This window comes from Elgaria multicarinata, chromosome 21 (genome assembly GCF_023053635.1).
Source record: "Elgaria multicarinata webbii isolate HBS135686 ecotype San Diego chromosome 21, rElgMul1.1.pri, whole genome shotgun sequence".
In the NCBI taxonomy this organism is placed as follows: Eukaryota; Metazoa; Chordata; class Lepidosauria; order Squamata; family Anguidae; genus Elgaria; species Elgaria multicarinata.
Window position 1 is genome coordinate 11,802,076 of NC_086191.1, and position 14,087 is coordinate 11,816,162.

General features: G+C 49.5%; 1 protein-coding gene across 1 annotated transcript; it reads left to right on the forward strand.

The window, feature by feature from the left end:
- The first annotated feature begins 1,510 nt into the window (after positions 1-1,510).
- LOC134412371 (solute carrier family 22 member 6-A-like) lies at positions 1,511-13,232 on the forward strand. Its single transcript, XM_063146276.1, has 10 exons — positions 1,511-1,912; positions 4,758-4,861; positions 5,513-5,667; positions 6,295-6,463; positions 8,089-8,212; positions 10,079-10,194; positions 10,435-10,649; positions 11,689-11,797; positions 12,199-12,402; positions 13,148-13,232. Exons 1-10 carry the CDS (start codon positions 1,511-1,513, stop codon positions 13,230-13,232), a joined length of 1,683 nt encoding a protein of 560 aa, XP_063002346.1.
- The last annotated feature ends 855 nt before the right edge of the window (positions 13,233-14,087 follow it).

Here is a 14,087-nt window from a genome sequence, read left to right on the forward strand (position 1 = left end):
GGAGCCAGGTCAAGACTTTTCTCTTCTCCCAGGCATTTAACAGCATTTAACAAAGCTAAGTTTGTTTTTTAACGGCCCCCAGAACTGTTATTTTTAAATGGATACTGTTGTTTTTATATTGTTGTTTTTATGTTTCTGATGTTTTTTTTAAATTTTGTATACTTTTTACTGTTTTTAACTTTTGTAAACCGCCCAGAGAACTTTGGCTATGGGGCGGTATATAAAATAAATAAATAAATAAATAAAGAATGAATGAGCAGGGGGTTGGACTCGATGGCCTCGTAGACCCCTTCCAACTCTACTATTCTATGATTCTATGAATTGGCCAAGGTCTCTGGGCACAGCAGTGTCAGAGCTCCCGTTTGCCAGCCTCCAACATGGGCTGCTCTGGTACTGCCTTTCCGCAAACTCCTGTGCACCCCAATCGCTCCTCCTTCGTTGCAAAGCCACGTGCCGGGCCGCGGGACAGCATGTGCGGCGAGACGGCACTGATGATTTTGAACCTGAGTGCCATGGGACCGAATCCTTGATGCTGCTGAGCGTCAGCCTTTCGATGGAACATTCCCGGCTCGGGGTAAAGTTGCGTCTCTAGTGGGGTCTTTTGGGGAGAACGAAGCCAAGGGGAAGGGATGCACGATCGATACATCTCCAGCCCCAACAGAGAGCAGACCAGAGGTTGAAAATCTCCCCCTCTTTCTTCTCGCGGTGACTGCTCTTTCGTCCACATCTCCCCCCCCCCGCACCTTCCCTCCCAGCAATTCCCTTTTTAAAACCTTTGGTTAATCCCTTAAGACAAGAGTAAAACTTTAACCGAATGAGCTGCTTACTGTTTTACATAAATAATCCACCCAAAGACCTGGTAAACCAGGGACGCTTTTGCCCGGTTGGGCTCAGGGGAGCAGGAACAATCCCACCGCCTCAGCACAAGCAGGTAGGGATACTTTTTGACACGGGTGATTTGCAGAGCTTGTAATGTTTCCCTTGCCGTAGATGTCTCTTGCGGGATTCAAGAATAAACTCAACGTGAGAACTTACCCCTTTCCCAAAGAGGCCTGAGTGCCCTACGGGGGGGGGGGGGAGAAAGAGGACCCCGCCAACTTCTGGCAAGCGCATGGCACCATCCTGACATTGGCACAAAATCCGCAGCTTCCCAGGGGGACGACTTGAGCCATTTTTGACCCTCAAAGGAGGCTGCCGTTTCGTTGAAAGCCATTTATTAGGTAAATGAAGACACTCCCTTTCGCGACGCGGATTTGTTTATCTCCCCCAGGACCCGGCAAGCCAGTGCGCCGTTGCATCCCCGGATCCTGCGGTTCAAAACTTCATTGCAGTCCAACCCGGATTCCTGAAATCTTCCAAGGTACGGCAGGGCTCGTTAAGCGAATTAGCGCTCATTTTGCCCACTCCGCTTTCCATCTCACTTTATGCCAAGAGAATTGCTTTTTGGATTAGCGAGGAGTAACGGTAGGCCCCGTGTGACCCCTTCCGGGGAATTTTCCGGGGAGAAGCCATGGCTTTTGCCGAATTCCTGCAGCAGATTGGAGGCATGGGCCGCTTCCAGCTGATCCACACACTGCTCCTCACCATTCCCATCATCCTAATGGCCAGCCATAATCTCCTCCAAAACTTCACCGCTGCCATTCCGGGGCACCGCTGCCGGATCCACGCAGCCGCCAACGGCAGCGAGTTCCCGAACGCCACTCATCTGCTAGGACCCGGCGACCTTCTCAGGGTTGGCATCCCCACGGACAGAAAACAGCAGGCTGAGAAGTGTCTGCGCTTTGTGCATGCCCAGTGGCACCTCCTCGACCCCAATGCCACCGAGGCGAACCAGACCGCGGCGGAGACGGAGCCATGTGTCGATGGATGGGTGTACGACAGGACCATGTATGCTTCCAGCATCGTAATGGAGGTGAGACGCCCTCGGCGGAGGCGATGAGGTTAGCCAGAAGAAAGGAAGGGGCGGGTGAAGAGCGATAGGACACAAATCTTTATCTTTATATCTTGAGGATTTATTTAAATTTCATGGGAGGTAAAGCCAATTTCTCATCCCAAACATCTCAAAACAAATCAAAGTTTTTCAATTCATTTCCATCCAGAAGCAGGTCATCCCAAACCAGTGAGAAAAGTTTTCCCCCCCCACACCTTAATTGCCACGCAGGGAGGGTTTTTTTTTTTTTTTGGAGGAGTGGGTGTTGCAGCGTGTGTGTGTGGCGGGGGGGGGAGACTTAACCCTTCCCTTCCCAGCTGCAATGTCTTCTGAGCTTTATTTATTTATTTATCACATTTGTATACCGCCCAATAGCCGAAGCTCTCTGGGCGGTTCACAAAAATTAAAACCACGAAAAGCACAACGAAACAACCAACAGTCTTAAAACACAAATGCAAAATACAATATATATAAAAAAGCACAACCAGGATAAAACCACACAGCAGAAATGGATGTAGATTAAAATAGGGAAATTAAAACAGCAAAGTTTAAATTTAAATTGAATTAGGTGTTAAAATACTGAGAAAATAAAAAGGTCTTCAGCTGGCGATGGAAGGAGTACAGTGTAGGCGCCAAGCAAACCTCTCTGGGGAGCTCGTTCCACAGCCGGGGTGCCACAGCAGAGAAGGCCCTGCTCCTAGTAGCCACCTGCTTCACTTCCTTTGGCAGGGGCTCACGGAGAAGGACCCCTGTGGATGATCTTGTCTGGGCAGGTACATATGGGAGGAGGCGTTCCTTCAAATAACCTGGTCCCAAGCCATTTAGGGCTTTGAATGATAGTACCAGCACTTTGAATCGGGCCCGGCCCTGGAGTGGCAGCCAAAGAAGTTGTAAAAGGACTGGCATGATGTGATCTCGCTGTGCTCTTTGTATGGCAATTAAGCGGAGGAAAAACCTTGGCACTGACAGGCGCTCAGGGGAATAGATTTGGGGCTGGGGTCCCCTGGCCCCATTCCTGGTAACACCATGCGGGAATGCATCCTTCTCAAGAGCTTCTTTGAAATGGAATTCGTCCCTCAAAGAGGACCTGCCCCATCCTAAGAGGCAAGACTCAACTTCCCTGCCTTGACCCCCCAAAGGAAGCGCTCTCAAGAAGCAGGGATGGGCGATGGGTCACTTCCCCTGGCATCCATTTTAAGGATCCAAGCGACTGGAAAGAAATGTAATAAACAAATAAAGGTATAGAAATGTAATAAATAAATAAAGGCAGCTCAGAATTGACCAGGGCCTCACTTGCAGATCGTGAAGATGAATACAGGATGCCGACTTACACAGGTGACTAGGTCAATGTTGTCTACTTACGGACTCTCCAGGGTGCTTCTAAAGCAGGTAGAGAGAGAAGGAAGTCGTGCCGCGCAGAACGTTTTTAGCACACAAAAGGGTTAAGCTCCGTGATCTGCATGGGGGCATTTGCCTCTGATGGGTAAATAAGCAGTAATTGACAGATCTCCTCCCGCCCAATAAATTTCTCCCAAAGAACCCGCTGGGAAGAGAATTCAAAACCAGTGGGAGATGTTGTACTGGCACCGGTCCCAAGGGAAGGAGCAGCTCGTTTCTCTGCGGAGCGCAAAAAAAAGAAATGTTGCTCTCTCTCTCTCTCTCCTTCTTCCCCCTCCCCCTTCTCAGCCATGGCGGCAGGGATTGGAACGGTCCTTTTGCTCTGCGGCGGTCACCTTCGCACCTCCCAAGCTAGGTTGGCCCCCGGCGAAAGGCCCCGAAAGAGGGCAGCGATTGGCACGGGATGGGTGTAGGCGAAATGACACGCACAGACGCACATTTAGAAAGGAGTATTCTAATTTAAAGAAAGGCCCAGCACAGGGTGTGGAGGGGCTCAGTCTGTGGGCTAGGTGCTGCTAACGGTGGGTGGGCACCAGGGGTCTTTAAATTGAAACTGGAATTTGATAGAAGAAACCTTCAAACTGAGGATGCATTCAAAGAGAGGTCAACCCCTCTGGCCAACCTTCAAATAGAGGGCCATCCCCTGTAAAAGAGGACACCTGGACAACTTATGACCCTATACTTCATAGAAGACTCTATTTGGCCACCCTATAACCCTAGACTTCAAAGAGGATACCTGCCCATTGTATGACCTACCCAGGCCACCTGATGACCCTAGCCTTCAAAGAAGACCCCTGGCTACTCTATGACCCTAGCCTTCAAAGAGGATACCTGCCCGTTGTATGATGCTACCCAGGCCACCTGGCCATCCTATGACCCTATCCTGGCCACCTGATGACCCTACCCTTCAAAGAAGACCCCTGGCCACCCTATGACCCTAGTCTTTAAAGAGGATACCTGCCCATTGCATGACCCTCCCCAGGCCACCTGGCCATCCTATGACCCTATTCTGGTCACCTGATGACCCTACCCATCAAAGAAGACCCCTGGCCACCCTATGACCCTAGCCTTCAAAGAGGATACCTGCCTACTGCATGACCCTACCCAGGCCACCTGGCCATCCTATGACCCTATCCTGGCCACCCTAAGACCCTAGCCTTCAAAGAGGATACCTGCCCATTGCATGATGCTACCCAGGCCACGTGGCCATCTTATGATCCTATTCTGGTCACCTGATGACCCTAGCCTTCAAAGAAGACCCCTGGCCACCCTATGACCCTAGCCTTCAAAGAGGATACCTGCCCATTGTATGATGCTACCCAGGCCACGTGGCCATCCTATGACCCTATTCTGGCCACCTGATGACCCTACCCTTCAAAGAAGACCCCTGGCCACCCTCTGATGCTACCTTGTCTGGTCTTCCTGACAGTGGGATCTGGTGTGTGATCAACGGAAGCTGCGGGATATGGCCCAGTCGATCTACATGGCTGGTGTGCTGGTCGGAGCCCTGGTTCTCGGAAGGCTGGCAGATCAGTAAGTGGGATGGGGTGGAAACGTGGCGCTGCTTATGGGTGGGAGAGGTGTCCGGAGAAGAGACGGAAGGGAGGCTGCAGCGGGAACAGTGGCCACGCAGGAATGGCCACCAAAGAGGACACCCATTTGCATACACTCGTTTATGCAAACTTTGGAAAGATTTATTCTAATTTAAATATGCAACAGCGGTTAAAAGGAACATTCTCAGAACGTAATTCTGCAACGAAACTGAAAGTAGATGCAGCGAATGGACAGCCTCGGGTAGAAAAGGCCTTATGCTTATTCCGGCAGACGTGCAGAGAGTAAAAAATAAATGGTCTGCAACTCCGCAAAATCCGTGTGACTCAGGAAAAGCCATTCTGCTGCAGAACCTGTAGGTCAGATTCGTAGGAATCCAAACGAATCCGTTTCCGTTGTAGATTTCTTCGACATCTCCAGCCAGGGGTTAGGTCTATGATGCTAAAATGCTGCCTTGCGTGTCAAAATGTCTTGATGTGTCTCCCGCATCTTTTATGTCTGCTGCTTTGGGGAGGGTACGGCCTCGAAAGGCAGCTGATAAACGCATTCGTTAAGTAAGTCCGTCAACTTTGTTTGCCAGGGTCCTTTCAGCTGCGTTTCGCTTCGCTTCGCTTTGTGTCTGTCTCTCTGCAGCTTTGGCCGAAAGGCCCTCACCATTTCGTCCTTCCTGCAAATGGCGGTGATGGGGACGTGCGCGGCCTTTTCGCCCAACTTCGTCTCCTACTGCATCTTCCGGTTCCTGAGCGGCATGGGGCACTCCGGATTCGGCCTCGGCATCACCTGTTTGAGTAAGAGTGCAAACGGAAGGGGGCGTCCGTGGCCTTTAGGGGGGATTCAGTCAACCATGTTGCAAACCGATTTGGAAAAAGTCTGCGTTGAGCAATTTCCAATTTAAGGCAACGCTTCTCCAGTTCCGGAAAGTCATTGTGCAAGACAAATTAACGGAAGATATGTTTGTCTGTGGCTAAGAGCCATCATAGCACATGTCCTGGCTAGTTTTTTTTTTAAATTATAATCTCCTCCTCCTCCTCCTCCTCCCATCAGTGTAGTTAGCATTTCACTACCATAACTGAGAAAATAAAACATGGGTTCCTATCCCAAATGTAAATTTCAATAGATGGAAAAGACTGTAGTTCACCCGGGAAAAGAGCACAAAATGCGGAAAAACCTCATATGCACATTTTCCTGCTGATCCGTGTTCTCTTTTGCTGCCTTTTTGGGGGATGCCTTTCCTCTTTTGGGGTGATGCGCCAGTGACCACCCATGTGTGTGTGTGAGTTTATATAGGTGTGCGCGCACATTTGTACGACTCCGCACCCAGCACAACAAACGTTCCCCAAGCCCTGATTTAGACCATAGGCCCAGCGGAAGCCTCCGCAGAGGAGAATTTAACGGGGGTCTTTTCTCTTCCCCAGTCGTGGAGTGGATTCCCACCGAGTACCGCACGATCACCATCGCCTTCACCGGCTTTACGTACACGCTGGGACAGATCCTTCTGGCCGGCTTGGCTTACGCGATCCGTGACTGGCGTTGGCTACAGTTTACTGTGTCGGTGCCCTTCTTCTTCTTTCTACTTTACTCCTGGTACGTCCGGCCTGGCCGGGGCACCTCTCCCTTGCTTTCCACGGCCGCTTCAACCTCCGGCGTGGGGAGTTGGCAAGACGAGGAGATGAAAAAGTGTTGCAGGATGGGGAGGGGGGCGTAGCTCCGTGGTACAGCCCCTACTTTGCACGCAGAAGGTCCTGGATTCGATTCCCGGCTGCTCCAGGTAGGGTTGGAGAAACTCCTGCCTAAAACTTTGGAGAGTCGCCGCTGCTGCCAGTCCGTGTCGACAATACTAGGCTAGATGGACCCAGGGTCTGGCTCAGACTAAGGCAGCTTCCTAAATTCCTAAACTCTTGGATTATTTCTGGATCTAGGATGGGTAGTCTGGAGGCTTACCGCCTTGCTGAAGCAAAGCAGGTGTGGGGCTGGTTAGTGACTGGACGAGAGGGCCCTCTGTGGCCCTTTTTGATTGAGTATTCAATAAATGTTCACCTTTAAAAAAATACAATTCCCTGGGTGCACACCCTAGTGAAATGCGCTGCACACGCCTATCTATGGTCACGTGAGAATCTGCAATCGCTCTGCCTCCAAAGTTTTTGCAACGTACACAGAAAATGTATCTGAAAACCTTGTCTGAATTTATATCGGTGCAGCCACCTTGGAAGGGCTTCCTGCTCTGAAAAGTGGCCAAGGCAGAATGTGCTTTTGAGAGTCTCCCCCTTTCCAAAAGCGACCATTGAGCGCCACTTTAGCATCTGTAGGTTTTACACAAGTGGGTTTGGCTGTCGATTGAAGCCTCGCAGCTCAACCTGTTCTGGATGGGGTTACACTCCCCCAGAAGGAGCAGGTTTGTAGCTTGGGGGTCCTCCTAGAACCATCTCTGTCACTTCAGGGCCAGGTGGCCTCGGTGGCACGGAGTGCCTTCTACCAACTCTGTTCGGTGGCCCAGCTATGTCCCTATCTGGACAGGGATGACCTAGCTTCAGTCGTCCATGCTCCGGTAACCTCCAAATTAGATGGGGCAGCCTTTGAAGACGGTTCGGAAGCTGCAGCTTGTGCAAAATGCAGCGGCCAGATTGATAACTGGAACCAGAAGGTTTGAACATATAACACCGATTCTGGCCCACTTGCATGGGCTGCCTATACATTTCCAAGCCCAATTCAAGGTGCTGGTTTTAACCTATAAAGCCTTACACAGCTTGGGACCACAATACCTGACGGAACGCCTCTCCCGACATGAACCTACCTGTACACTACACTCAACATCTAAGGTCCTCCTCCGAGTGCCTACTCCGAGGGAAGCTCGGAGGATGGTAACAAGGGAGAGGGCCTTTTTAGTGGTGGCCCCCCCAATTATGGAATGATCTCCCCGATGAGGCTCGCCTGGTGCCAACATGGTTATCTTTTCGGCGCCAGGTCAAGACCTTTCTCTTCTCCCAGGCATTTAACAGCATTTAATAACATATGCTAAGTTTGTTTGTTTTCTAAAGGGCCCCAGAACTGTTGTTGTTTAAATGGATACTGTTGTTTTTATATTTTTGATGGTTTTAAGTTTTGTATACTTTTTAATGTTCACTGTTTAAAACTTTTGTAAACCGCCCAGAGAGCTTTGACTATGGGGCAGTATATAAATATAATAAATAAATAAATCTGCATTTGCACAGGTGGTTTGCGGAATCAGCTCGTTGGCTGATCCTGTCGGGAAAATCCAACAAGGCCGTCGGGGTACTCCGGAGAGTCGCCCGCATCAATGGGAAAGAGGACGCCGGGGCCAGGATCACCACCGAGGTAAGGAAGGGGTGCCCGTCCGGGTAGGTGTAAATCATCGTCATCATTTATTTGTGGCATTTATATACCACTGAATATAATAAAATCTCTCGGTGGTTCACGCAATATTATCATCGGACCGGCAGGCGATGCAACGCTTACGATGCAGCAGCCCTCCAAACCAAAAGGAACGAACACCAGTGACACATCCGGTTTATAAATTTACAGATTGATTGATTTTTAAATCTATACGTTTTGAATATATACAGGTTTTTCAAATGTGGAACCGGTGTTTTATACCAAAAGGTTTCACATTTTGAAACCTGTTTCTATATCTACGTATTTAGGGATTTTTTTATTTTTAAAAAAACTATCAGTTTATAAACTGGGTGTGCTACTGGCGGTCATTTGTTTTGGAGGGCGAAGATGATGCATGAAGTTGTGAACCGCCCAGAGAGCTTCGGCTATTGGGCGGTATAAAATGCAATAAATAAATAAATAATGCATAGGTGTGCACAAAGGGTGTGCCCGGGCACACCCTAATGTCTAAAGCAAGAAGCATCTTCTCAATCTGGGCTCCACAATTCAAGAAGGACACAGACAAGCTGGAGCGTGTTCAGAGGAGGGCAACCAGGATGATCAGGGGTCTGGAAACAAAGCCCTACGAAGAGAGACTGAAAGAACTGGGCCTGTTTAGCCTGGAGAAGAGGAGATTGAGGGGAGACATGAGAGCACTCTTCAAAGTCTTCAAAGGTTGTCACACAGAGGAGGGCCAGGATCTCTTCTCGATCCTCCCAGAGTGCAGGACACGGAATAACGGGCTCAAGTTAAAGGAAGCCAGATTCCAGCTGGACATCAGGAAAAACTTCCTGACTGTTAGAGCAGTACGACAATGGAACCAGTTACCTAGGGAGGTGGTGGGCTCTCCCACACTAGAGGCCTTCAAGAGGTAGCTGGACAGCCATCTGTCAGGGATGCTCTAAGGTGGATTCCTGCCTTGAGCAGGGGGATGGACTAGATGGCCTTATGGGTGCCTTCCAACTCTATGATTCTATGATCTTCCCCTCCCACAGTCAGGCAAGCTGAACGTGTAGTAGGGCATCAGTGTCCACAATGTTTAATAAATAAATGAATAAAAAAGTCCTTTATGATTGAGTATTCAATAAATGTTCACCTTTTCAAAAAATAAAATTTCCTGGGTTCACACCCTAATGAAATGTGCTGTGCATCCCTATGTGATGATGATGATGATGATGGTGATGATAATTTTCTTGTCTGGGGTGTTCACAGAAATTATAAACCACAAATGCAAGATAATATAAATATAATATAAAATCTTTAACTTACAAAATTTAAAAGCAATTTAAATGCTTAAGGCAGTTACAGTGAGAGACAGGACTGGATACAAACACAGGACATAAATGCCCTCAACTGCCTGGGGGAAGAGGGCAGTGTTAACCTGGCACTGGAAAGACGACCGTGGTGGCTCCAGACAGACCTCAGTGGAGGAATCATTCCATAATCAGAGAGTGGGGTCACCACTGTGAAGGCCCCCTCCCTTGTCTTCATCTTCTGAACCTCCCTTGGAGGAGACCTAGCCAAACCACTGCTCCACTGTATCATAGAATCATAGAACAGCAGAGTTGGAAGGGGCCTACAAGGCCATCAAGTCCAACCCCCTACTCAATGCTGCACAATGTCTCGCAGTGCTAGCAGCTGTCCACCTGGGAGGACCGATGGGATTCAGTACCTCAGAAGGAACAGCGATAGCAGTGTGTGCATGTGTGATGGGCCCCCCCATGCTGAAGCGCGTCACTAAAACAGCCCCTCGGTCCTGCCTGCCTCCGCCATTTTGAGACACCCACCTCTCTCTTTCTCTTTCGGCAGGTTCTGCTTTCCAACATGGAGAAAGAGCTGGCCACAACCAAGTCTTCCTACACCGTCTGTGACCTGGTGCGCACGCCGACCATCCGCCACATTTTCTGCTGCGTCTCTGTGGTGTGGTAAGCGGGTCGACCCAATGCGAGCAGCCCCCCAAAGGCCAGCGTCCTGTCCAGTTTCTCAGTGTCGGAGAGGGGAAGGATTGGGCACCGCCCCTCGCTTTGAACACCCCCCACAACGTGATCAACCACACAAGCAGAAAGAACATCCAACCCTATTAGAAGCTAGCTTTCCAAGTCCAGACCCGGCGTGAAACTCACGTTCTCTTCAACCTTGCTCCCTGTTCTCCGTCTCTGTGGCAGGTTCTCCACCAGCTTCGCCTACTACGGACTGGCCATGGACCTCCAGAATTTCGGCGTCAGCATCTACCTCATCCAGGTGATCTTCGGGGCAGTCGACATCCCAGCCAAGCTGATTGTGACGATCACCATGAGCTACATCGGGCGGAGGGTCAGCCTGGCCTCCTTCCTCTTCACGGCCGGCATCATCAGCATTGTCAACATATTTGTGTCCACAGGTGAGACGCTCCACATTGGCCTTCTCCTGTCTCCTTCCTCTTATGTAGACACTGCAGGCTTCCAGCTAGGAATGGTTTTTGCTATTCAGGCAGACGGCCCAATTCTCCCTCCCTCCCTCCCTCTCTTCTCTCTCTCTCTCTCCTCTCTCTCTCTCACACACACACACGACAATATCCAACATCACATAAACTTATATTTGCACACGGCGTGGTCTGGGTGGTGTGTGGTCTGCTCACACGTGGAAAAGCAGCAGTGGATGGGTGGAGGGGTTAGTAGGAGAGCCAGTGTGGTGTAGTGGTTAGAACGTTGGATTGGGAGTCGGGAGATCTGGGTTCTAGACCTCCCTCGGCCGTGGAAACCCACCGGGTGACTTTGGGCCAGTCACAGACTCTCAGCCCAACCTACCTCACAGGGTTGTTGTTGTGAGGATAAAATGGAGAGGAGGAGAATTATGTACGCTGCCTTGGGTTGCTTGGAGGAAAAAAAGGTGAGATGTAAATGCAAAAATAAATAAATAAATAAATAAATAAATAGCAGCATTTGACCAGTCTTAGAGGTCTTTTTTTTTTTTAATTGTGCTTTTACCTGGGGCTCCCAGCGGTGTGCCATGCATGAGAATGGACGAGGTCCATGCCTCTTAGCTAGAGTAATTCTGCAATCCAACACCCCTTAATCACTCAGTGGGCACCACCAATCTTTCATTTGGAAAAAGGAGGAGAGTCATTGAGACTCAGTCCTGACCGGAAGCCATGCCCTTCTTAGTTTGGAAGACTGTCCTCTCTTTTCCCAATTTTTGGTGTCATTTCCCATTGTTGTCTATTGACGAAGGAGCAGCACATCTGCACATGCTCAGAGGCACCCTTATCTTTAGCGGCACAGCTTTCATTGAAGGTCACCGATGCAATGTGTGGCAGCTGTGAAACCTTGCTGTTGATACTGCGGTCTGTGATGCAATCTGCCCTTAAAGAAGTTGGTGGGAAACCTCAGCTAGGCACAGGGTTCAAATTATGCTGCCTTTTTGTTCCACTCCCATCATAGAGCTGCAGACAGTTCGGACAGCCCTGGCCGTCATCGGGAAAGGATGCCTGGCGGCAGCCTTCAACTGCGTCTTCCTCTTCACGACAGAACTCTACCCAACGCCCCTCAGGTGAGGACCCAATATTGTACATTTGCCTGCCGCTGGGTGTCCTTTTTGGAGACAGGGAAGTCAGCCAGGATGTTTTGGGGTGTGGCTACCTAAATCACACAATCATGCCCCCAGGCAGCAAAATACTTTGGGCCAGCCTGGCAGGGCCCCCCCAAATGTTTTTTGTTCGAGGTCAGGATCCCTTGATGTTAATGTCTCTCGGCCCATTCGAAGCCACTCAGAAGCACCTTGGATCGCTCCTTTAGAGTTCTGGCTGAACTTGGAGTGGATTTACCACCCCACTGATGCAGAGTTGGAATGACTGTGCACACTCCGTAACACCTGACTGGCTAGCGCCAACTTGAGCTCCACCAGCCTCCACTGTGTTCCGCCTTTTCTACCTGCCCTCTACCCATCCCCAGGCAGACTGGGCTCGGTTTCGGCAGCACCATGGCCCGAGTGGGAGGCATCGTCGCTCCTCTGGCCAAGATGATGGAGGACTACTCCTCCTTTCTGCCGCCAATCGTGTATGGGGCAGCTCCTATTCTTTCTGGTATCGCTGCCTGCTTCCTGCCAGAGACGCTTAATATCCCACTACCGGATACTATTGATGACGTGGAGAACAGGTGCGTGACTTTGCAATTGGCACCTTTGTCGGGGACACGGGACATTTGGACTGCCCAGAGCTTTATTTTGTGTTTTTGACGCCATTTGCCGGTGGCCCTGCCCAGCAATGGAATGCCGTCCTCTGAAAGTGATGGGATTATTTAGTTAATCATGCCTACTGTTAGAAAGGCAATTAGCAGAGGAAAAAAACAAAAGGCAAAACAGCATGAGCGTTTACCAGTCCCACATGCACACAGAGGCTTAGAATAATAAAAGGAGACCACACCACAGCCTTTTTCAGTGAAAGGAAAGAAAACAATATTCTTGCATACACAATTCAGGTTTGTTAAATCCATTTTGTGTTCCTTTGCACCAGCAGGAGCAAGAGAGTGATCAGAAGTGCTCCCAGCAATGGAGGAAGTCAGAGAGAGACCGGGGGGGGGGGGGGGGAAGAGGAGGAGGAATCACAGGAAACCACACTGTAGACTATAGAGATCCTGAGGCCAGCCTGGTCAAAATTCCCCAGAACTAACCAACTTCCACACTGCCCCCTTGCAGTAACTTGCAGACAAGGTGGCAGTATTCCCAACAGAAAGCTCCTCTGAAATTTAATTCGGCCTCTATGCTTAAAGACCTCCCTTTTCCCTGCCATAAAGAGACACCGACCATCCATCCTAGGTCAATAAATTGACAGATATGACTGATGGAACAGGAGGTGGGCTGGATTCCTTCTGGCTAAATGGTTTTAATTTTTCTTAAAAGGAGGACAAAGAAGGGCAAAGAAGAAGCAGCCCAGGAAAAAATTCTGCTCCAGAGCCAGGATAAGGCCCTCTTTAGAGAGACTTGCTGATCAGCAAAGAGAGACCTCTCTTCAACTGGACATCTGATTCTGGAAAGAGATGACCTTAAAATACTAACTTTGACTGCTTGTTTCGTACCTGCTTTCACAAAGGGGAGAAACCGTGAAGGCTTGGGAAGGTGGAAACTTTACTGGACATTTTTGAAAGCACTTTAAAAAAGAAAAAGAGAGCACCTCTTTATTTGTTCTTTGCATTGCCCCCCCCCTTTCTCAGGCCATGACTCCGGGGTGAAGGGAACAGGAAGGGTTTAATCTGAACCAGGTTTTCCCCCAGAGCCTGTTTTCCGTCACTGGGAGGATTCAGTGCTGTAATGATAAAGATGGGAAGTGCCTCTGAACATGCACAGAGTACGTTTCCTCCTCCCCAAGGAGCTGACGCTACTGAGATTAAGGGTAATTTCACCTTTTTCTTTCCTTTTTAAGAAAGCCTACAGCTGTTTCATACCTAGAAATGCAGCAACCTTTCATTGGGCTTTTTAGGCCACTATTATCTACACAGGGGTGAACAGAAAGTAGATTTCTGGATATTTTGGACAATAGCTGCTAGTATTCCTGACCATTGGCCATGCTGGCAGGGGCTTCTGGGAATTGAAGTCCAAAACACCTGAAAACCCTCCTCCTGTTCACTCCTGATCTAGCAGACTGGGGGAAGACTGAAAGTTAGTAGCCTGGGAAATTAGAGTGGACTATAACCTCCTTAGCACACTAGTGAAAGAAATCACCTTCTACCAAGGGAACTGGTGGAGTGATCTCCGTCGGACCGTATACTCGCCTGCATGGAGTTCTTGGCCGCCTAGGGCGAACAGGCAAGTTGTTAAATGCAAAGCTGAGTTGTGTCTACATATT

What these genes read in the sequence shown, in the direction of transcription:
- LOC134412371 (XM_063146276.1), top strand. Translation starts at nt 1,511, where the DNA reads ATGGCTTTTGCCGAATTCCTGCAGCAGATTGGAGGCATGGGCCGCTTC. An exon ending in CCTCGGCATCACCTGTTTGA is followed by an intron (nt 5,668 to 6,294) that starts GTAAGAGTGCAA and finishes TCTCTTCCCCAG; the next exon opens with TCGTGGAGTGGATTCCCACC. An exon ending in TGCTGCGTCTCTGTGGTGTG is followed by an intron (nt 10,195 to 10,434) that starts GTAAGCGGGTCG and finishes TCTCTGTGGCAG; the next exon opens with GTTCTCCACCAGCTTCGCCT.